Below are 23,265 nucleotides of genomic sequence, written 5' to 3'. Positions count from 1 at the left end.
TCAACAGGAGTCGGCAAATGTTGATCTTATATTTTATTCTGCGTAGAGGAATTCAATGTTGTATCTCTGCTTCTAACGCACGTCGATTACAGGGTTTACTTTCTTAGAATCTCACACCGTCAATATCTGCAACAGAGAAATGAAAAAAATTATCTCATGAATGCATAAGTTCAGTTATAATAAATATGCAATTTACAATTCCTTCTGATCCAATCAGAAGCGATAAAAATAGGAGGCATTACTTTTGGGACGCCCCTCGTATAGATAACATTTAACTTACTTTGTAGAGTATTCTGATAATAGGTAGTACGTACATTGTACATCCAACTATTAACGAAATGACTGTAGTTATATTTCGATTTGAATCACTTGTCTAGACGAACTGAATAATTATGATACGGCGAAACATCATAAAGGTTGAATACATACATCCAGAAGCGCATTATGGAGATTTTGTCGGTGTAAAGTCTGCTTAGAATCCTGCTGGGCTGATCCACATCTGATGAGAGATGTCGAATTTATTGCCTGCAGCCGAATGCAATCAGTAGCAGATGACGTCTTTCTTGAAACATGTCAGAAAATTGAATGTAGTTGAAAATGTTTCTTATGTCCGAGTTAAACTGTACATATATATATATATATATATATATATATATATATATATATATATATATATATAGATTTTAGATAATAAAAACAATAAAAAAACAATATTGTGTATTACATTATGACATTATATGCCTATATGCATAAAATAGTTATGTCGCTTTTTGTTAGTTTTAACAATAATTAAGTCCGATATACAGCGTCTCCTTCCTAGAAGATCAGATAAAGTTAATTACCTTCCTTAGATCCAAACGGTCGCCCATATTTTTGGACATAACACACACACACACACACACACACACACACACACACACACACACACACACACACACACACACACACATATATATAAAATTTATTTATTCATAAAAAATTATCTACGTGCACGTGTTTTAACGTATTCACGGCCTTTCAGCATAGCGAAATATTCTGGGGGTTCGAACCTTAAACCATAGTATCCCCATCCAAGCATAAACATTATGGTTACAGGTTTGAACCCCAGAACAGTCAGCTAGGCTAAAGAGCAGTGGATAAGTCGAAACACGTGTACGTAACTGTTTTAGACATAAATACATAAAATAGTACTGTTTTTTTATATAGTATGTATTGAAAAAATAAAACAAATGTAAACTTACTTTATGAATTTGTATTTGTCAAAGAGCACAACAAAGCCTAGTTCACAAAAAATTAAATCTGTTTTTTTTAAATCTTGTTCTCTTTTATATTATTAATTCGTAAAAAGTTTGAAGAAAATGAATCTGTCATGAATTCTGAAAAACAATAAGTGTATATAGAAAGGAGTAAAATGTATTTGTACGAGGGGCGTATATATATATATATATATATATATATATATATATATATATATATATATGCAACAATTATATATTCAAGTCCTATAAAATGACTAGCATATATACCCGGCATTGTCCGATATTAAACGTAACGTTAGAATCCTTAAAAAAACTGAAGTAAAAAACGGAAAGAAACTGAGAAACGGCATGCGAGTATTCTATTTTTTCTAAACAATTCATCTTTGTAAGTAAAATAAAACATAATGAGATCGAAACCAAAACTAACGACAATGAGCTAAGTACGATAACCATTAAACCAGCTTGACATGGACTTTAAACATGTTTTTACACCGTATGAAACAGTTGATAAACAGATAAAACTCCGATAACTCCCTTAAGTTTCAAATTTTCAATTTGGACCCCCTACCAAACATTTTTATGGACAAAAACAGATTAAAAATTTTCCATACGTCTGAATACCCTATGTACCAAATTTCAAATCTATTGATCCAAAATTCGTTGAGTATACAGGTTGAAAAGTGTTCTCACACACACTCTCGCATTTTTCTAGATATAAAGATTATTATGTTTTAATTTCTACTGCAATATGCATAGTAAGCATTTAATATATGAAAGGCATATCAATGTCAACTAGTCTTTTAGTTCAAAACGAGAAAAGATTTTATTCCGTTGATTTTGAATAAGTGTATTATGGCAAATGATTGAATATCGTTAAGTTGTGCTCAGTTTTACATTAAATTCTAATTTTTATTAATCTCTAACTGATACTGATAATAAATAGTACGCTGCACCTTATTACAAAGGTTCATACCAAATTACAGTCAGATTTGCTCAGTAGTTTCTGAGAAAAGTGTAACAGAAAAACAGGAAAAAAGAGAACTATAATATATATTCGTTGGCATTATTTTAGAGATGATAGAATATGCCCCAAATTAGATAAATAAAAAAGGGAAAAAATGAAAATAAATAGAGAGAAATAAGAAAAATGTGATACTTCATATGGGGATAGTATAAGATATTTCTTATAGAAATATAGGAGATCGCTATTGAATGGATTAAGAGAAAAGCTTAAGAAAAATATATTAAAAGATAAAGTCAACATGGGTGAATTATAAAAGTAGTGGATTCTACATATTATTAAAGAATCGTATAAAACCGCAATTAAAGTAACTATGTGCTGTGGTGCTCACCTTACGGATAATAATGAACTCGTTCATTTGCGATAAAGCTTGAATAATAAGAATAATACATTTCGGCGTTATGCACAAGTCATACATACATCGCAGTCGGACTGACGTATAAGTACATTCTTTATTTGCTTTTCTGTTCCATATATGTTATTTTCACTGTCTTCCGCATCCCTACCAGACCACAACACGGTAGTAAGAGGGCCATAAAAACCGAATCATTTCGATCAATATGAAACACATTGTTTCAAATGATAAGCAACAAACGATAAAATAGTATTGAAAAAGTGAAATTGAAAAATTATTGAAAATATTCACTATAACTATAGATAAACTATTGAAAATAATAATGAATGATAAACATGTCTATTAAATAGAGGTAAGGGGAATATTAGTCTATATATATTAGAGTATATTAAGATAAGTAAATAATTAAAACAATTTCAATATTTTGTAAAGTAAAATAAAAATATCAGTATGGTGAGAGATTTTGATACATAAGTCAAATTGGTCCTGGGTATGACGTAAACGAGGTAACGAGGCCCTGGTGTGGGAGCTCCAGGGTTTTGGGGAGAATGTCACTACCCCTTAGTCGTTGCAGTGCTGGGTCACCCTTGGCCAAGGTATAGTACCCCCCCATTTAGGGTCACAAAAATCCAAGTTTGGTCAACGATGCTCTTGGCGGATGAGGAAGGAATCCCAACGGCTTGCACAACGGATGACCCAGCACCGCAGTGCCGACGCGGTCGACAAGGGTGATGTACAACTCGACTCGAGTCGGCCTCAGCCATCGGATGCAGCTGATTGCATGTCTGCAGACTTTCCTGGCCCGTCCTTGCCTATGTACTTTTGCTTTCAGCGGAGAGGGTGCTAGCAATACTGGACATCTGCTTATTCCTACTTTGCCTAGGCTGGGAGAGAGGTGAAAGTCCTGTGGCGATGGAATAAGGGCATACCGGCAGATTTGATGCAAAAAAAAAATACCTCAATCTTCCTTCCATGCGTTTTTTCCATGCGCCCTGAAATTAAAGGTGTTACTCCCCGAAATTGAAAACGCTCAGCCGGGAATTATACTTTGATATAATCATTTATTCCTTGCTGCGTTCTTTTTCAGAGTTGGCACGCTTTGTATAAGATTACATTTTTCTAAGTCGCTCCCTTCTGACTTCCATGGGCGTCCAATCATAAAACCCCATGTGTAGGCTAACGCGTTGCGTATTGAACTGATCTCCCACGTAACTACATCTCAAAATCTGATCTTAACATAATTTTTCACATCTTTAAAATATTTTTATCTTACAATATACTTTTACCAATCATAATAATCGACTGTTAATAACGTCATCATAATTATCGACCACTTTAATAATTTCTAGTATTTTCCGGAAGATTAACAACATAACAATACTTACGGGCTTATTACGCATATAAGGAAGAAAAATCTTGAAATTAATCTGATTATGAGAAATATTAACAAATGTCAGGAAATCGTATAAAGATCACATTTTATATTATAGTTATAAAATTTTATATCATCTAATTTATAAATCTCACTATGTCTTTCTGTCTGTCTGTCTCCATATTTTCAAATCTATCTCTTCCGAAACTAAAAGTCGTTGAGTAGCGCTAGGGACCTTAACTGATTGGATTTTTTATAGATCATTCTTTTATTGGTCTTTAGCTGGTTAAAATAGTTTTTAAGGGGTCAAAAAGGGATCAAAATTGAAAAAAAAATCATTCTATCTTAATTTATTCTTAATCAGTTCATATGCATGTTACGTTGGTACAGTGGTAACCTCACCAGCTTTGAATGCGACAGTTTGCTTTCGGTTTCAATTCTAGCTAATTGAACCAAAATACTTGTTTTTACTTTTTAAATCACGACTCTATAATAATATATACGAAATCTGGATAAATTAAAATATTATATTTAAGCGTATTTTACGATCAAGCTAAGCGCCCCCCTTCTCGCTAGTTAATTGAAATTCTTGTGAAGTAATGCTAAATGATGAGAAAGCAAGATAATAAAATTCCGAATAATGAATTAATATTTTAATTCATTAAATTAATTAAATTAAAGGATATATACTTATAAAGTAGATTGAATTTGAAGATATATATTTAATGGAAATAAATTTCTTTACCATATAATCACAGTTTATCGAAACCTAGCGATCAGTCATGGATAAAGGTCAATGAGTACCGTGATGGTCGATGATGCTGGACATTGGACAAGTTACTTTATTTAGAGGAGGCGCATCAAGAACTTTTTTTACGTTGGACTTATATCCATGTTATAATCATCTGGGAAGCAGCTCTGCGATATTTAGTTCCACAAGCAAGCAGTTTTAGTAAAGCTCATGGAATTTTCTCTCAATTTTAAGTATAGATCATAAAGAAAATTGCTGATAGACACTCGGGTGTTTTCCGCGGATGACTTACAAAAAAAAAAATCTTCCTGATATATATATATATATATATATATATATATATATATATATATATGCGTGCGTATCTATATATATGTATATGTATATATGTACATATATGCGTGTGTATATATATATGCATATATATATATATGTATATGTATATATGTATATATATGCGTGTGTATATATATATATGCGTGTGTGTATATATATATATGTATATATGTATATATATGTATATATATGTATATGTATATATGTATATATATATGCGTGTATATATATATATGTATATATATGCGTGTGTATATATATATATATATATGTATATATATATATTTTTTTTATTCAATTTTCACCCCACACAAGGCACAGTGCCACTTTGAAGCAGGGGGCTACTATCAGGGACTTAATTAGCGGGGTCATTATGAAGGGTAATGAGTAGAAAGATGTTTGTTAACATTACACTTGAACTTCTGCATATCATTGCAGTTGGGAAAGCAGAATCCCGGAAGGGAGTTCCAAAGACCCGCAGTTCTGGGGAAGAAACTATTGGAGTAAAAGGTTTCTTGCACCTAGGGATCTCTACTGTAAAGGGATGAGACTTAGTAGCTTGTCGGGTTTGTCGGGGGTAGTTACGTCGGGGAGGTACAAGTGTTTGCAGTTCGTCAGAGCATTCACCATTGAAGTATTTGTAGAACAGGCAGAGGGATGCAACATCTCGTCGATGGGACAGAGGCTGAAGCCTAGATGACAGTTCAGGACCTATCAGGTTGGCGATTTTCTTTTGAACCCTGTCCAGGAGCGAGAGACAAGAAGCAGATGCACCAACCCAGATGTGACAACAGTACTCCATACATGGGCGAATGGTTGCCTTATAGAGGTATAGGATACTGTCAGGCGTAAGTAGTTTTCTAGCACGGTAGAGGGAGCTAACCTTCCTTGCAGCAGCCTTGGCAATGCTCTCAATGTATCTATTCCAGTTCATATTCCCTGTAAACGTTATGCCGAGGAGTTTAAAAGAAGTACTTTCAGGTAATGTGTTCTTGGCCATTGCTATTGGTGGTAGAGAAGGTTTCTTGTAGTTATTGAAGGAAACAAGCTTAGTCTTAGCAGCATTGAATGTGACCAACCATTTTTGTCCCCATTCCACTACGGATTGGAGGTCATCCTCTAGTGTTTCTGCCATTTCCTTAGATATGTGTTCATTTGTTTTCCCCTCATATCTTTTATAGAGAGTGGTGTCATCGGCAAATATACCCATCTCCGAAACAGTTTTATCAGGGAGGTCGTTTATGAATATCAGGAATAATAGAGGTCCAAGGATAGACCCCTGAGGTACTCCCGCATTTATGTCGTATTGTTTGGATGTACGACCGTCGAGGACAACTTTGATTTTTCTATTACTTTAGAAGGATTTAATTACATTATGAATTCTTCCAGTGATTCCATATGATCTAATTTTCCTTAGAAGACCATCATGCCATACCCTGTCAAAAGCCTTAGATATATCGAGGGCCACCGCTCTACCCTCCCCTGTTTTATCCAATGAACGGTATATACGTTCAGAAACTACAGTTAAGATATCTGCTGTTGAACGGGCTGGCCTGAATCCATATTGTTTGTCAGTTAGGAGTTTAGCAGCTGTTAGGTGCTGGACTAGGGCTTGATTAACTAAGGACTCAAATATTTTGGCGAAAAGCGGGAGGAGGCTAATGGGGCGATAATTTAGTGGGTCAGTTCTTTCACCAGAATTCTTGAAGACTGGTACCACAGAGGCGGTTTTCCAGCAGTCGGGAAAACAAGATTCGTTAAGGCATTTATTGTAAAGTTTGGACAGAACTGGAGCAACCTCGGCAGAGCATTTTTTTAATAGCACAGCCGGGATGAGATCTGGTCCACATGCTTTTGAGGTGTCTAGGTTTTTTTATAATAGCATGTACCTGAGAAGGGGTGATTTTCAAATCGTCTAGTGAGGTGTCTGTTCGCAGAGGAAAATCAGGGAGTGAGTGGTGTACCGAGTTCAGTGTGGAGTTTGAGGCGAACCGACTGGCAAGCAGATTAGCCTTGTCAGTTGCCGTGCAAGCAACCTTATGATCGTTTGATAGTGGGGGAATAGTTGACTGTCCATTATTTACTACGCTGTTGTAGATTTTCCAAAAATCCCGGGTTTCTAAATTCTATGCTTCGATGCGTTTTCTGGTGGTTTCAGGGTAATCTGTCTTAGCTGTCTCTATCACTCTCTTACAATTATTTCTAGCTTCTATAATCTTCTGTTTATTTGAGCTGGACTTATGTCGGTTGAATCTGCGGAACGCATGCTGCCTTTGACAAATGGCAGCTGCACAAGCAGAATAAACCATATATATGTATGTATTTATATATATGTGTATATACATGTATATATATGTATATATATATGTGTATATATATGTTCATATATATATGTAAATATAAATATATATATATATATGTATATAGATATGGGGTGGATAGAGCTCCCGTAAGCCGTGGTGAAGGAAACCTTTCTAGGAGAAGAAAATCTCTGATTTATAAAACCATAAAGTGGGAGACCAGTACCCGCATTAAGCTGGTCTGCAGTTTAACTTGTTGCTTGCTATTTTGCTCTTGCTTGTTGCTGGATCTCAACATTTTGAACCGAGAGAGAGAGAGAGAGAGAGAGAGAGAGAGAGAGAGAGAGAGAGAGAGAGAGAGAGAGAGATAGAGAGAGACTTAGCTGTCGTACAAGTTTAATACGAAATCATTTTTACTTTCTTTTTATTTTAATTAAGTTCTTTCATTTGTAAAATATTTAATTAACTTTTGCAATTAGTTAAATCAGAAATTCAAAGTAATTAAATCAGTGTAGTGGTTATGAAAATCCCCGTGATCTCGCATCCCCCGGGAACTTGGGAGATAATTATAAATGCGAGTATTCAGCACGTATGCAGATCAGATGTTACATTCTTTTCATTAAATATATATTAACACGCATTGCTTAGAATATTAGAATTGTAGTGTTTCAATTTTATTTGGTTCTTTATACATGGAACCAGTCTCATCATCGATCAGTAAAAATTCCTATCATACAGTATAACAATCCCAAGATCACAAAGATGAAAGTTCTAATTTATAAATGTGTTTTAAGTCGACCGTGCAATAAGTTTACTTTTTCTAATAATAGTTAAAGAGCGCTATCTATCTCTCTCTCTCTCTTTCTCTCTCTCTCTATATATATATAATCTATAAAAGTGAACGTGTCTGTATGTCTGTCTGTGTGTCTGTGTAGATTTTCCTACGCAATTACTCTGACAATTTTAAGTCTACAGACTCGAAATTTGATATACAGGGTACTGAGATTTGGGAAAATCTATGTGATCGGTTTTCGGCCAGGAATTTGGCTGTTAAGGGGGGTCAAAGTTCAACGATTTGACCTTTGAGAACTCTACCAAACTCCTAAGACAATTTTGGGTCTACACACTTAAAATTTTAGATATAGGTTCCTTGATTGTAACCCAAAAGAATAAATTTTAAAGGGGTCATAATAGGGGTCAAAGTTAAAAAAATGTTTTTGTTTTTGTTCAGCATACACCTCCAAACACCCGGGCAATGCTGGGCTGAAATGCTAGTATATATATATATATATATATATATATATATATATTTATTTATTTAAAATTGTACAGAATGTGAGAAAAATATTGGTACCGTCGGTTTCAAGCCTAACATAAAGGGGACCAGTTATTGATAAATCGTAAATAATGTTAATCTCTTGTCAGTCATGTTGTTTAAGCTCTTATATTGAAAAGGTTTTTCTTTGTGATCGAGCACTTTGTTGGAATTCTTTTCCCCCAAAATAGTAAACATATATATATATATATATATATATATATATATATATATATATATATAAGTAGAAGAACAAAGATGTAAAGTAGAAATTTACAAAAAGTTTTTATCATTCGGCAGAATACTCCAAATCTGGGAGATAGGTGCTCCTTAATCTGCGGAGTTTCAAAGAATGCTAATTCTTCTCATCAGAGGAAAAACTGTTAGCAAGATAATCCAATAGTCTTGCTGGTTACTGCATAGGATGAAATTAAAAGTTTTATGAGTTGTAGTCACAAAACTTAAAAAACATAATATAATTATGGAAAACAGTTAATGCGGACGGTTCATTCAGAGTTCAAGATAAAAATAAACCAACCGTAGTTAAAGAAGTCCAGTGTAATGGTGATTATTATTTGCAGGTAAATGAACCACAAAAAGGTGCTCGCCTCAGTTGTTGAAATTGAAAAAAAAAAACAAGCGTCAGAAATTAGAGTTTAAAAATTTTGAAGATAGCCAAAAAACCGCTTTGGGATTAGAAATGAGATACTGAAACATTTCTTAGCTCATGCCCCTTTGTCAGTTTTTTTTTGTAGATATAATAATCCAACTCTCTGCTCTTCTGACAAGAAGCACTTAGCTTCGAAATGCCATGCTCTAGAAAAGATAACATTTTTCTTTTTTACTTATTGATTTAATAATATATTTTTTATTTAATTCTCATATATATAAAGCAAATAGTTAATAAAACATGGTAAAAAACACTTTGAAATCTCCATCTACAATTATATAACTTGCAATAATAATAATAATAATAATAATAATAATAATAATAATAATAATAATAATAATTATATACAGCCATCCTAACACTAACTACACTCATTATCCCCTCCAAAACAGTCGTCGTACTATCATTGTCCCACTCTTTGTTGAACACAATGAACAAAATTCAGATTATTTAACTAATACAAATAATCAAATTAATATTATTATCAGACCTCGAGCTTTTTATAAAGTACATACATATATCGGCGCTACTTAAATTAATTAATTAAGAAAAGAATATAATTTTTTTTTTACACAGGAATCACCACATTATCAGGACCAAGAGGCCACTCAAGGATAAGGGTTAAAGAGTGTACAGTAGAAATTGGACAATATAGTAATCATTAGTAATGAAAATTCTATTAATTTGATAACTTATATAGAACGGCTCATCAAAAACTTATTTACGTTAGACTTGAAGACAACCATATTGTAGTCAGCCAGAAAGCAGGAAAACGGAAGACAATTCCACAGGCGTGCACTTCTAAGAAAGAAGCTTTTTTCATGGAATCTACGTTTAGGTTTAGGCACAGATAAAGAGTGGGGGGAATTATTGATAGTGTTTTCAGCTAGACAAGTGTTTCTTGTGAAAGTTTGGCGAGGGGGACCGTAGACTTAAGCTCAGTCGAACACTTTCCATGAAAGTAACGATACAACAGAGACAAACTCGCAACATCTCTTCTGTGAGATAGAGGTTACAGGGAAGAGAAAAGGACATCTCCTACGAGGCTACTATTTTGAACTCTATCAAGGCAGGACAAGTCCTTTCTAGCAGCTCCTGTCCAGATGTGGCAACAGTATTCCATCTTTGGACGTACCTGGCTCTTATATAGATAGAGAATTGCATCAGCAGTGAGATATATACTGGATCGATAGAAAGATCACACCATTTTTCCAGCGGCCTTGGCAACAGATTTGATGTATGTGTTCCATTTAAGATCAGGAGTAACGGTGAAGCCCAGAAGCTTGTCAAAACTTGAGGCCTCCTGAAGACGAGAGCCATTCATTTCAATTGATGCCAGATGTGGATCGGAATGTTGATGATGTAAAGAGAGAAGCTTGGTTGTAGATGCATTAAAAGTAACCAGCCACTCCTTTCCCCATTGTACTACGTGCTCAAGATCAGAGGAGAGAGAATCGGAGAGAACTTGGTCGTTTACTGTCTTAGATGTGCTACCATAAATGGTAGTGTCGTCAGCATAAATGTCTACAAATGATGTAAGGATGTGATTTGGAAGATCATTAATGTAGATCAGGAAAAGAGTTGGGCCCAGGATGGACCCCTGAGGGACACCGGCATTAATACTGTGAGCTTCTGATTTTTGCCCCTCAACTACTACTCTTATGAACCTATCAGAAAGAAATAATTTAATAATTGAGAAGATATTTCCAGCTATACCATAGCTAGAGATCTTGTGAAGTAAACCTTTATGCCATACCCTATCAAAGGCCTTAGATATGTCAAGAGTAATTGCCCTAGAAAGGTAGCCTCGGTCGAGATATTTGCTAATCCTATGAGATATAACTGTAAGCACATCTGCTGTAGATCTATCAGAACGAAAACCATATTGAGTGTCACTAAGAAGGTTATTTATGTTGAGATGGTTGATTACTTCTGTATTTAACACAGATTCCAGCAACTTACTCATGACGCACAGAAGACTTATTGATCTGTACTGAGAGGAGGATGAGCGATCACCTGAATTCTTAAATACAGGGCATACTGATGAAATTTTCCAGGGTGATTGGAAACTATTCTCCTTAAGACAACGTTTAAACAGTTTTGTAAGTATGGGCGCTAGTTCAGGTTGAAGTTTTCGTCATATAAGGTAGAATTAGCTACAAAGTTCTTGGCAAATAGTTTGGTCTTGTCTGATGCTGACGAGATGACCCCAGTCCATTGATGAGAATTGGGATAGAACGCACGCTTCTGTTCAGGATCCTGTTTGCTATTTGCCAAAACTGGTGGGAACCAAGCCACTGCTCAGCTACTTTGGATTTAACGGACTGAGCATATAACTCTCTTGCATTTTTTATTACTCTTTTACAGTTGTTGCTGCCAGTCCTGAAAGCAGCTTTAGTTATAGTCAAACCACATTTCTTCTTTTAACAACCATAATTCTAATAATAACCAAGAAACTTCTCTAACCACTTTAATTAAAAATCTTAAATTTATTAATATCCCCTTTTCAATCAAATTGACTATCATAAAAAAGTTAAGTCTTATACTCCAGGCTCTAAGTCATGTCGTCTCTGCACAACCAAAGCTATAACTATAATTACTTCTCCTAAAAGTAACAATATAATAAATTCTAAAAACGAACCGATCTCTTTCTGTAAACATAAGTCCAAATTTAATTATGGTAATTTTGAAATTACATAGCTATTACTTTAACTTTTCATATATATATAATTTTTCTTTAATATTATCGTTTTTTTCTACATACTTCTTAATACTTTATAACTTAATAATCCTTTATTTTAATTCTTTATTTCTTCTTTGCTTGGCCGGTTTTTTTCATCTGCAATTTTCGTTTTAGTCTTTAAATATTCCTATCTATCAATTATATCAATATGCTTACACATTCATATCCTGTATGTATAGTTACTTATATTTTACTATATGCATTTACTTACATACTTACTTGCTTTATCCGGAATTTGCAGTACCGGCCATAATTTTTTTTTATATTTTATATTTATATTTATTTTTTTATTCTTATTTTATTTTATGTATTTATTTTTTTCTATTTATTTTATTTATTATTTTTTTCCATTTAGTGTCTTTTAATAACTCTTGCTGACATTTTCTTAAGTAATAACCTGTACATTTCAGTTGACCTCATTTTTTGCCCTATATTATTCGCGCCTTTTAACGTTATCCTGTCTGGCTCATTTTGACATTTGCTTTTCTAATTTATATTTAATTCTATCACCATTTAACCTTTTTTCTCTCTCTTCTTCTTTACTGATTTTTTAGAGTTACTCTTTGTTCTCGGCAGCCGTGTTAAAAGCATATCTTTTTTTTCTATTAATATTATTGAAGTTTTTTCCCATTTTCCTTGTACATATTTGTGAATTATTCTACAGATTTCGCCCTTTTGGATTATTTTGGACCATTTTCCAATTACGCAATTTCCTTGTGCGAATGGAAAATTAAATACACTTTCTTGGACTTACATTTTTGGATTTTACCGTCATTGGACACTTTACCTTTTACCTGACTATCCATTCACGTGAAATCACCTTTTTCCTCACCATATTCCCTTTGCTTCACTTTTTGTTATCAAGTAAGATCTTTGACTTACTTGCAGTTTCATCAAATACTTTTGTATGCAAAATCCGACCCCGCATTTTGCTAATTTCCTACCCTCTGATGAGAAGGAAAGTATTTCTTCGAAACTCCGTGGATTAAGGAATATCCACTTATCAAGTGTTTCCTTTTCAGATTAAATATGCTTTTAACTCTTTTTCAAAGTGTTTTTTTAACATGTTTTATTAACTATTTGCTCTTATTATAAGCTCTATTTCCTACTTGGTTTTATCGAGCTTTTACATCTGGTTGAGATTACTTTATAAATATTAATTCTTTAATATTTATAATGCCCTTTAGTTTTACCATCTTGGATCATTTTGGTAAATTTAATTGTAATTTATATATATATATATATATATATATATATATATGTATAGATATATGTATGTGTGTGTGTTTACGTGTATATATGGGTATATATATGTGTGTGCATCTAAAACAGACTTTTTATTTGAAGAAAGTAAAAAGGGTCCAAGAGTCTGTGAGTCGTGTAAGTTGTTTTTCGTCGATTCGTGCGTTGAGTTGTTTGGAGGATTGTGTGTGAATTTGTCAGCATGATCGTTATCATTGTCATGTACTGCGTGTGTGTGAGTCTAAAACAAGCTTTTTATTAAAAAAAAAAGAAAACAAAACAAAAAACAAGAAAGGAGGAAAAAGATCAGGAAGGAAAAGGGGCAAAAACGGCCCAGCCGCTGATCACTTACTATGAATGACTTTTGGAATGTTCCTTCATATGTATTTTACATGTATATGTGTGTTTACGTATGTATAGGCATATGTATGTATGTGCGTATTTGTGTGCCTCTACGTGATTATTGTTGCATGTGTGCACATACATGCGTATGTTGGCGTACATCTGTATGTACGCATGTGTTTATTGTCATGTGTATGTGGGGTGGAGAGGGCTCCCGTAAGCCGTATGTATATATGTATGTGTGTGTATGTATATACGTATATATATTGTTTGTGTGTATGTGTATATAGGCATGTGTGTATGTGCATATATGCATGTGTGTATGTCTATATATGCATGTGTATATGTATGTATGTGCATGTTTGTGTATGAGTGCATATCCATGTATGTGTATGTATATGTGGTAAGTGTATATATATATGTGCATATGTGTACATATGTGTATATGTATGCATATGTGTGTATGTATTTGTATATGTGTGTGTATTTATATGTATTTATATGTGTATGTATGCGTGTGTATGTATATATATGTATGTGTATTATGCATTGTGTATGTATATATGTATATATGTGTGAATGTTTACAGATATGTATGTGTGTATGTGTATATAACATATTTGCATTTATATATATGTATGTATGTATGCCATTGACCGTCTTGTGTATGTTTATGTATGTATATGTATGTGTATTATGTATTGTGTATGTATGTATGCATATATGTGTGTTATATGTATGTGTGTATGTGTATGTATATATATGTATGTATGCGTGCATGTATATATATGTATGTATACTAATGACCGTCTTTAGTGTCATGTCTGTTTGAGTGTGTGAATTTTGCCGGCAGGACTAAAGTCATTTTCGGCTCATGGACTTTCAGTGCCTGAGGGAGTGGAACTCGTCTGACAAGACGTTTTAATCATCATATTAGACATAATTATGTTGACGCACCGGTTCTCGTCTGATCACAAAAGAATCAGTATATTCTCTCCACTTATCTCGGCATTGTTTCATGTCGCCCTGACCCTCGACTTGCCACTGGTATTTAACAACACTCCCTCAAAAATGTGGGTGTAGATTGTTCAACTCTTACCACAAAAATGCACACGCAGGCACGCTTATAGTGAATATCTATAGTCTGCCAAAACTAATTGAAGCTTCGATATCCGAGTGTGTGTGTATATAAATATATGTGAAATCGGTATATTAAGGCAGATTTTTTATCGAAAAGAATCATAAAGCAAATTATCTCCGTTTTATTTAATAATGTCTGCTTTAAGATATACCTACATCTATCTATCTATCTATCTATCTATCTATCTATCTATCTATCTATCTATCTATGTGGAAATACGTTTCTTCATTTATATTTACTTTTTTCTTTTTAACCAATTCTTTAATTTATGAAGTTCGATGTAATTACAGAGAATATAACAAATAAATCACAAAAGTTTAGTTAGTTGCGGTCAAGAATTGTACATCTCAACTTTCTTAAACAATAAACGATAAGATGGCAACCATTTTGAAATTTGGAACATAGATTTCTGTCATTTATTTGTATATATATGTATGCATATATATGTATATATATGTATACACATGTATAAATAAAATTAAAACAAAGAAGACTCAAATAAATAATATTAATTATGAGTGCAACCGGAACATTTTGAAATGTTTGGGATAAATGTTTGATAATGTATATATGTGTATATAAAAAGATCCTAAAGGAGGTTGTAAGGAGAAAGAATTTGGTCATGGAATAGATCGATTACAAAAAAAACATACGGCAGCATCCCCCCAAACATGGATAATAGAATGCTTAAAAATGTATAAAATACCAAGCAGGATCATCAACGTGATAGAAAATGCAATGAGAACATGGAGACTGGAATTGACAGCTGATGGACAGCTGATGGACAACACATAACAGAAATCAACATACAAAGAGACATCTTTCAAGGAGATTCACTATCATCATTGCTGTTCATCATAACCATGATGTCTTTGAACAATATACCGAGAAAGTGCCAAGCTGGATACAAGTTCTCTAATACAGAATGAACCATCTGATGTGCATGGACGATCTGAAACATTTTGCAAGGACCGAAAAGGAACTAGATACACTAATAAACAATACCAGGATCTTCAGCCAGGGTATCCAAATAGAGGTTGGTATGGAAAAGTGGGCACAACTAGTTATAAGAAAGGGAAAACTGGAGATGACAGAAGGCATGGAACTACCTAACCAAACGGGTATGAGAGCGCTAGGAAAACAAGACGCTTATAAATACTTGGGAGTTCTGGAAGCAGACACCATCAAAGCAACAGAAATGAAAGAAAGAATTGGAAAGGAATACATCAACAGAACAACAAAACTCATAGAAACTAAATTATATAGTGGAAAGCTAATAAAAGGTATAAATACATGGGCAGTAATCCATAAGTTATCATTAGTAAGATACTCTGGACCGTTCATAGGGTGGACTAAAGAATAACTGAGACAGTTCGACCAGAAGACCAGGAAACCATACATAATTAACTACATCCAAAGGACGATGTTGACCGACTCTACGTGAAAAGGAAAGACGGCGGGAGAAGACTGGTTAGTATAGAAGACTGCGTGAATAATAATAATAAAAAAGAATTAGAAAAATACATAAGGCAGAACACTGAAAGGATAATTATGACAGCGAGAGACACTGAAAAAAATTAAAAAAACACAAAACAGAGAGACAAATGATAAGACGAGAAAAGAAAAATGGGAAGAGAAACAATTACACGGAAGATTCATAAGGATGACAAAAGATGAGAATAACGAAAACAATTGGACATGGATGAAAAAAGGACACATAAACAGAGAAACTGAATCCTTAATTACTGCAGCACATGATACATTGATAAGAACCAATCACATCAAAGCAAAAATCGACAAAATACAAGAAAACAGACTCTGTGGACAAAGACACGAAACGATAAACCATATAGTAGGCGAATGCAGCAAACTGGTACAAAAGGAACACAAGAACAGGCACGACTAAGTGGGAAGAGCAAACAACTGTATCTCGAATGCACAGACAAATGGTACAAGCATAAGCCGGCAACAGTACTTGAAAACGAGAATCACAAAATCCTATGGGACATGGACATACAAACAGACAAACCCATCCAAGCAAGAAGACCGGATATTATAATAATTAAAAAGAAAAAAAAATCCTGTCAACTCGTAGACTTTTCGTTTCCAACTGATCACAGGGTGAATATCAAAGAAAATGAGAAACTGAGCAAATACACAGAGAGCTGAAAGGAATATGGATAATGAAGAAAATAAAGATAATGCCTATAATAGTAGGAGCACTAGGAACAATTCCAAAACCTTTGAAAAAATGATGGAAGAAATTGGAATCAGAGGAATTTCTGGAAAGATACAGTGATTACAATAATAAAAACAGCTGAAATATTGAGGAAAATCCTTGAATGCAGAGACCAATACACATTTGCTGCAGACGCCAAAGATGAAAAGTTACATGGAAACAAGAACATTGAAGTTGCATATCTAAAATTCCGTTATCCCATCCCCCATTTCCTCATCATCGACCCCAAAAAGAGTGATGCCAAATAGTCGAGAAGGGTCAAGAAGAGAGAGCTGACCCGACCTTGGCTGGACAAGTGCGAAAAGAACTGGGAACTTGGGGAAATCAATGGAAAGCGGCTGTTGCGATAATGCAAATTTATTTGCAAATGTTACCGAATGAGGCGGATAATCCTGGAAATCTGAGGAGATTTGCTGTCACTCAGCTTCCAGAGAACGCCACAGGTTGGTTTCAAGGATAGACCATTGATAACCCGTGTGAAAGCTCCTTATGAGCCGCCAATAATAATAATAATAATAATAATAATAATAATAATAATAATAATAATAATAATAGAACACCCAATAAAAATTCTAATTTTTAAAAATCACACCCAGGATTTTTAACTTAGATACGATTAAAAAAGTTTTATATACCTCACCATAAAAACTTAATTAACACAAGAAATAATGTAAATAATCGAATTTTAAATTCAACTTATTTGATCTTCATAATCGTGCTATTTATATTCATTTCTCCGATACTTGTTTTAGAATCAGGGATTTCACAGCAGTGATCACGTGAAGATTGTCAACATCTACAACAGATTCGAAGAAATTATCATGAGTCCTTATACATCTGTCGACTTACGAAGGCACAATTTGACACCAGAAGAAAAACAAATGAAAACTCTTGATTGGGACAAAAATAAAACTTGCATCCGTTTAACAAGTTTCACATTCACTGAGGGAAAAATATAACAGTTGTAGTGTAGTTTAAGAACAGATACTACGCTTTACTCTTTCCAAAAAGGTCAAGTAGTCCGCTATTGCTACATCTGAACCCAATTACTGTAATAAATAAACATTCTTTTTTATCACAGAACTTACCTGTCGGTGTGCCCACACGACAGACCCAAGTAGCTTCCAGGTACCACCGCGTCGGTCCATGCGCACCATGCGTAAAATTTGGAAAAAGCGAAGGCCCCGAAGTGATGATGTAGCAAATATTCGTCCAGCACTGCCGACTGCTAAGACGATTACACTTGCCGATACAATCATTAGATCTGAAAACATAAAACAAAGTCAGACATTATTACTCAATCAACAAGAACAGCCAAACATATAAAATATCACATAACGCTACGTTATTTGATTGGCTACAAATAAAGTTCAGAAGATTAAATCATTTAGAACAAAATGCGAACTCTCGTGTTACTTCCGTTAAACGTCAGTTTAAACTCCAACTTACCTTCAAATGAAAAATTCCATTTTCTTTTTACATTTTGCTCAACCTTATGTAAACGTTTCTATTTGAAACGATATTTTACACACCCACGTCCTATTTAGTAAGACTATCAGTAAGACTATAATAGATGCTTTGTATAAAACAATAGTAAAAGTGCTGATATATGGCAGATAAACCGATTCAGTACATTACATATAATTCGGCGAATAAGCTTTTAAAGTGACGTGTAGAAATAAAGGCATAACATTAATATATATAATTTACGAGATAGGAACATAAGTTCAGCTATAGCCCAATAGAAAAAGATTATATATATATATATATATATATATATATATATATATATATATATATATATATATATATATATATAGTGCCAGCAAAAAGAAAGTCTTCACTTGTAATTTTTTCAAAAACTGCCAATTTAAGCAAAAATACCTCATTTGTATTGGCCCTTTATTCTTCTATAATGTTACCTGTTCATATTTGACTTTTAATTGAAATATTCTAGGGTTTACGTCCATTTAAAAAAAAAAAACTTCAAATTGAGGATGCAAAAGAAAGTCCGTAGCAACAAATTCGCTTAAAACCAGCTTAAATTATCGCCCCTAAATCAGTTTAAAATATCCGCTAACAGGCAACAAAGCATCCCTAATCGTAATTGTTTTTGTTCCAGGTTATACAACGTAACATTTAGTCCATATGCCACGACTTTCTCTTAGTGATCGTCAGGAGCTCATTCATCTCCACCTTTCTGCTTTATCCAATTGAGAAATCGGACACAGATTGAAATGTGGTGAGGAAACGGTACGAAAGTCTGTGCAAAAGCACCAAATACTGGCTCGCAATGCCCCTAAATCTGGTCGTACTAGGGTTAGTTCTAACAGGGAAGACAATGCCACCAAGATCCGCAGCCTAAGAAACAGATTTAAAACGGCTCCCAAAATCCAACAATAGTGCAATCTTGTTAAAAAGTGCTCTCTTTCTACTGTCAAGAATAGATTAAATGAATTTAATTTGCGAGGATATGTTGCAAGACGTAAGCCAATGATTTCTGTAAAGAACAGAAAGCGCTGTCTGGACTTCGTCAGATGTAATATAGATCATAACTATCCATATAAGTGAAAAGTGCATTTTAGCGACGAAAGCAAGTTCAATAGGCTACGTAGTGATAATAGGCAGTACGAAGAATTTAATCGTAGGTGCTCAGTTTCAACGCTGCAAGGTGGTGAAGCTTCAGTTTTGGTGTGGGGCATTATTAGTACCAATGGTCCAGGGCCTATCGTTCGCTTGCAAGGTCGAATTAATTCGACCAAATACATTAATATGTTGACTGAGCATTTTTTTTTACCATACTTTGGTCGGAATTTGGATGATAATCTCATCTTCATGCAGGATAATGCTCCCATTCACACAGCTGGCAATGTCAAGAAGTTTCTGGAAGAGCATGATATTTTGTGTTTGGATTCGCCTGAACAATTTCCAAACCTCAATCCTATCGAAAATGTAGAGTATTAAATCAAGCCACAGCTACGAAATGATAAAATTTCAAATTTGGAAGAACTTTGGACAAAAATTAAAGAAAAGTGGAATGCCCCTTTCCCCGATTATTGCTGCAGTCTAATTCAAGGAATTCCCAAAAGATTTCAGGCTGTCAAATTGCAGAAGGGATATGCTACTAAATATTAACTAGTTCATTGTGTTCCTGTTGTATTTGTGTTGCATTAATATCATATAGTTACATTTAAATAACAATTTTCCACTGTGAGGACTTTCTTTTGCCTCTTCAATTTGAAGTTATTTGTTTAAATTGACATCAACACTAGAATATTTCATTTAAAAGTCAAATATGAACAGGTAAAATTATAGAAGAATAAAATGCCAATCAAATGAGGCATTGTTTGTTTAAACAGTCATTATAAATTTACCTTAAATTGGCAGTTTTTGAAAAAACTACAAGTGCGGACTATTTTTGTCGCCATATATATATATATATATATATATATGTATATATATATATATATATATATATATATTCGAAATAGCAGTTGAGATTTTCGGTTTCTTTAAAGTACTGAGGTATATGCAGAATGTAACAAATTTTTTTAACTGAGCATTTTTTCGGAAAAGATATTGTGGTTATCTGGTGAGCTGCTTAAATGAAAGATTCTGCTTTTACAGGTATATTCTTGGTTGTTTGCGTGTGAAACAATTGTCAAGTTAAATTAAACTATCTTGACTTTGCCACAGAAATTTAACACACACACACACACACACACACACACATATATATATGTTATCACTCCAAACAAAGCATACTGCTACGAAGACGTAAATAGTTACTAACTTTGAGGCAAGAATTACAGGACAATTTTAATTTAGAAGTTTTGCAGCGAGATCTTTTAGACATTAAATTTAAATTGCGTCCGACAACCTCTACAAGTGTGATATTTTTCTAATTGGGTTGATCAGAAGTATTTATGTTGACTTGTAAAACGAGCCCCTGAATTCAAGATTAGGGCAATGGGACAAGGGATGGAGTTGGAAACAGTGTGTGACATTAGGTTTTAGGCGCTTTTAGACCTTGATTAAGAGGAAGATATTAGTGGTTGCTACGGTTGGTGTTGAGAAACTAAAGGAAACGTGATTTGCTAATGAAATGATGAATTCTGAATTGTAAGATATGGTGTTTGGTCAAAGTATTTGGTTTAAAATGAAACCTCTGTGATTGTGGGATGCTAGAGAAAAGAGCCATCTGGAACTTGAATGTTAAATATGAGTTTAACACATGTTCAATTTTCCAATCAAATTTCAACTTTCCAATTCGCTCGGGATACGCAATCGATTCTGGATAGTAGAAAATTACCAATAATTTTGTGTTTAAGTAGAGAAGAATGTGTGAAACAGTGTCCAAAAATATATAAATGCAGGGTAAAATTTAGTGATTAAGGACTGTAATTGGTTAGAAATAAAATTCATTCAAATGGTAGTCGTCATAGCTTTTGGGTGGGGTAGATTTTTTGTAATCTTACGATTTTATGATAAAGGTGTGATCTACAATACTTATCATAGAAAAGCAAAATCGGACAATTCGATGATCCTGCGAGAGAGAGAGATAGATAGATAGAAAGAGAGAAAGAGAGAGAGAGAAAGAAAGAGAGGGAGAGAGATTATTTGAATAAAAAAGAGAAACAATAGTATGAAACATGAAAGAGATGTGTTCTACATGTTGCTCTTATATTTTATTCTGTTCTTATATATTATTTTAGTCTGAGTATGATTGTCTTGGCTAATATGATTGCTTATGTGCTGCTCCAGGAGAAAATACAGCAGTATCGTATTTGTATGTCTGAAAATGTGTAAATACATTCATGTTTTATTAGTATTATTTTGGTACGCAGACCAAAAAATGTTAAGATGCTTGACAACATGAGACGTGCTGATAAATTTCTCCTGAGTACTTCCTTGGGGAAGGCCGAAAACAAAATGGCTGAATGCCTGTTAATGCCAGTGTTGATTTGAAAGTTCCATTAATAATAGTTGCATTAAAATCCTTCTTGATAGAAGGCGTCCTTCTGACATTTTCTATCTCGATGAAACAGAGCGAGGTTGATTTTCCTTTTCCTGTAGAGAAGCCTTCATCCGCGCATGTCTTCAAATCAACTCTCTTTTTACTCTTAAAGTTCTGTTTTTTTTAGATGAGGGCTGATTGTTTATATTACTTGTATTGATTGGACTATTGTTTTCATCTTGAGTGTTATTAGCGCAACGTTTCGGTCGACCGTCCTCATGTATATTGGTTGCTGTGAAATCCTAATAACAACATAAATGAATATTGCATATTTGAAGCAATAAACAAATATAATAATAGAAACAGTTACAAGGTAAGCTTGGATTGATAAAAAATAATAAGCGAACGAAAACAGGATTTGATTATACATTTATCTTCTATCTATATTATTAAATTATTTCGCTTTTCCTCTCTTCCTACAGCTCCAATATAAATCACAACACAGGTGTTACATACAATTAAAAACGTGCACGTTTTCTTATAATAACTAATGCGTGTTTCAGGAATAGTCACTTCCATTCGATTTAACGTTTCTTGCCTTTATTATGGCATATATGACTCTTACATAACATTCACAATTAAAGGAAGTAGGTGTTACTTTCATTCACTAATAAATATGCTCTACCACTCCCCTATAAATCACCTGGAAGTCGTCTATTTTTGTTACATTTCATCACCGTTATTGTTTTATTTACATATGTCGTGCTATTATCTTTCGCAAAATCGTACTTCCTTCATGAAATAAACACCGATCCCTCCAGATACGGCATTCTGTTTTGCTGGCTACTGTCTCATAAACACTAAGCAAACATGTCGTATCTCATGTTTAAATCAAAAATATTTTTACGTTTTATAAAAATTTGCATTTAAACCCACAATCTGCATTATAATACTTAACACATACTGACATCTTGCATCTACTAAATGAACGTTATGTCTACTTATTCAACTTCCTACATGCCGAAAAATTGTATTCCAAGGATGAACAAATATCAGTGATAATAAAACACAAAGAAAAATACTTAAATTTAATTTGCGTTATTTATTATTGCTACCCCCCTAAACCTTGCATAGCCACAAAAAGTTATACTCTGATAGTTAACAGAAGTTCGTTGACGCATTGGCATTATTTAGAAGCATTTAAACTGCATAATTTCGTTCG

The 23,265-nt window shown here is 33.8% G+C and overlaps 1 protein-coding gene across 1 annotated transcript in view; it reads right to left on the bottom strand.

Moving 5' to 3' along the window:
* LOC145279599 (uncharacterized) overlaps nucleotides 1-23,265 on the bottom strand; it is a 1,226,395-nt gene that overhangs the window by 289,795 nt on the left and 913,335 nt on the right. The window contains exon 5 of the mRNA XM_080130763.1: nucleotides 18,175-18,350. Within this exon, the coding sequence (XP_079986889.1) occupies nucleotides 18,175-18,350 (176 nt within the window). The remainder of the gene's footprint in view (nucleotides 1-18,174; nucleotides 18,351-23,265) is intronic.

This window comes from Euprymna scolopes, chromosome 7 (assembly GCF_053919585.1).
Source record: "Euprymna scolopes isolate OS-2025 chromosome 7, ASM5391958v1, whole genome shotgun sequence".
Lineage (NCBI taxonomy): Eukaryota > Metazoa > Mollusca > Cephalopoda > Sepiida > Sepiolidae > Euprymna > Euprymna scolopes.
This window is presented reverse-complemented; position numbering and strand designations above follow the sequence as displayed.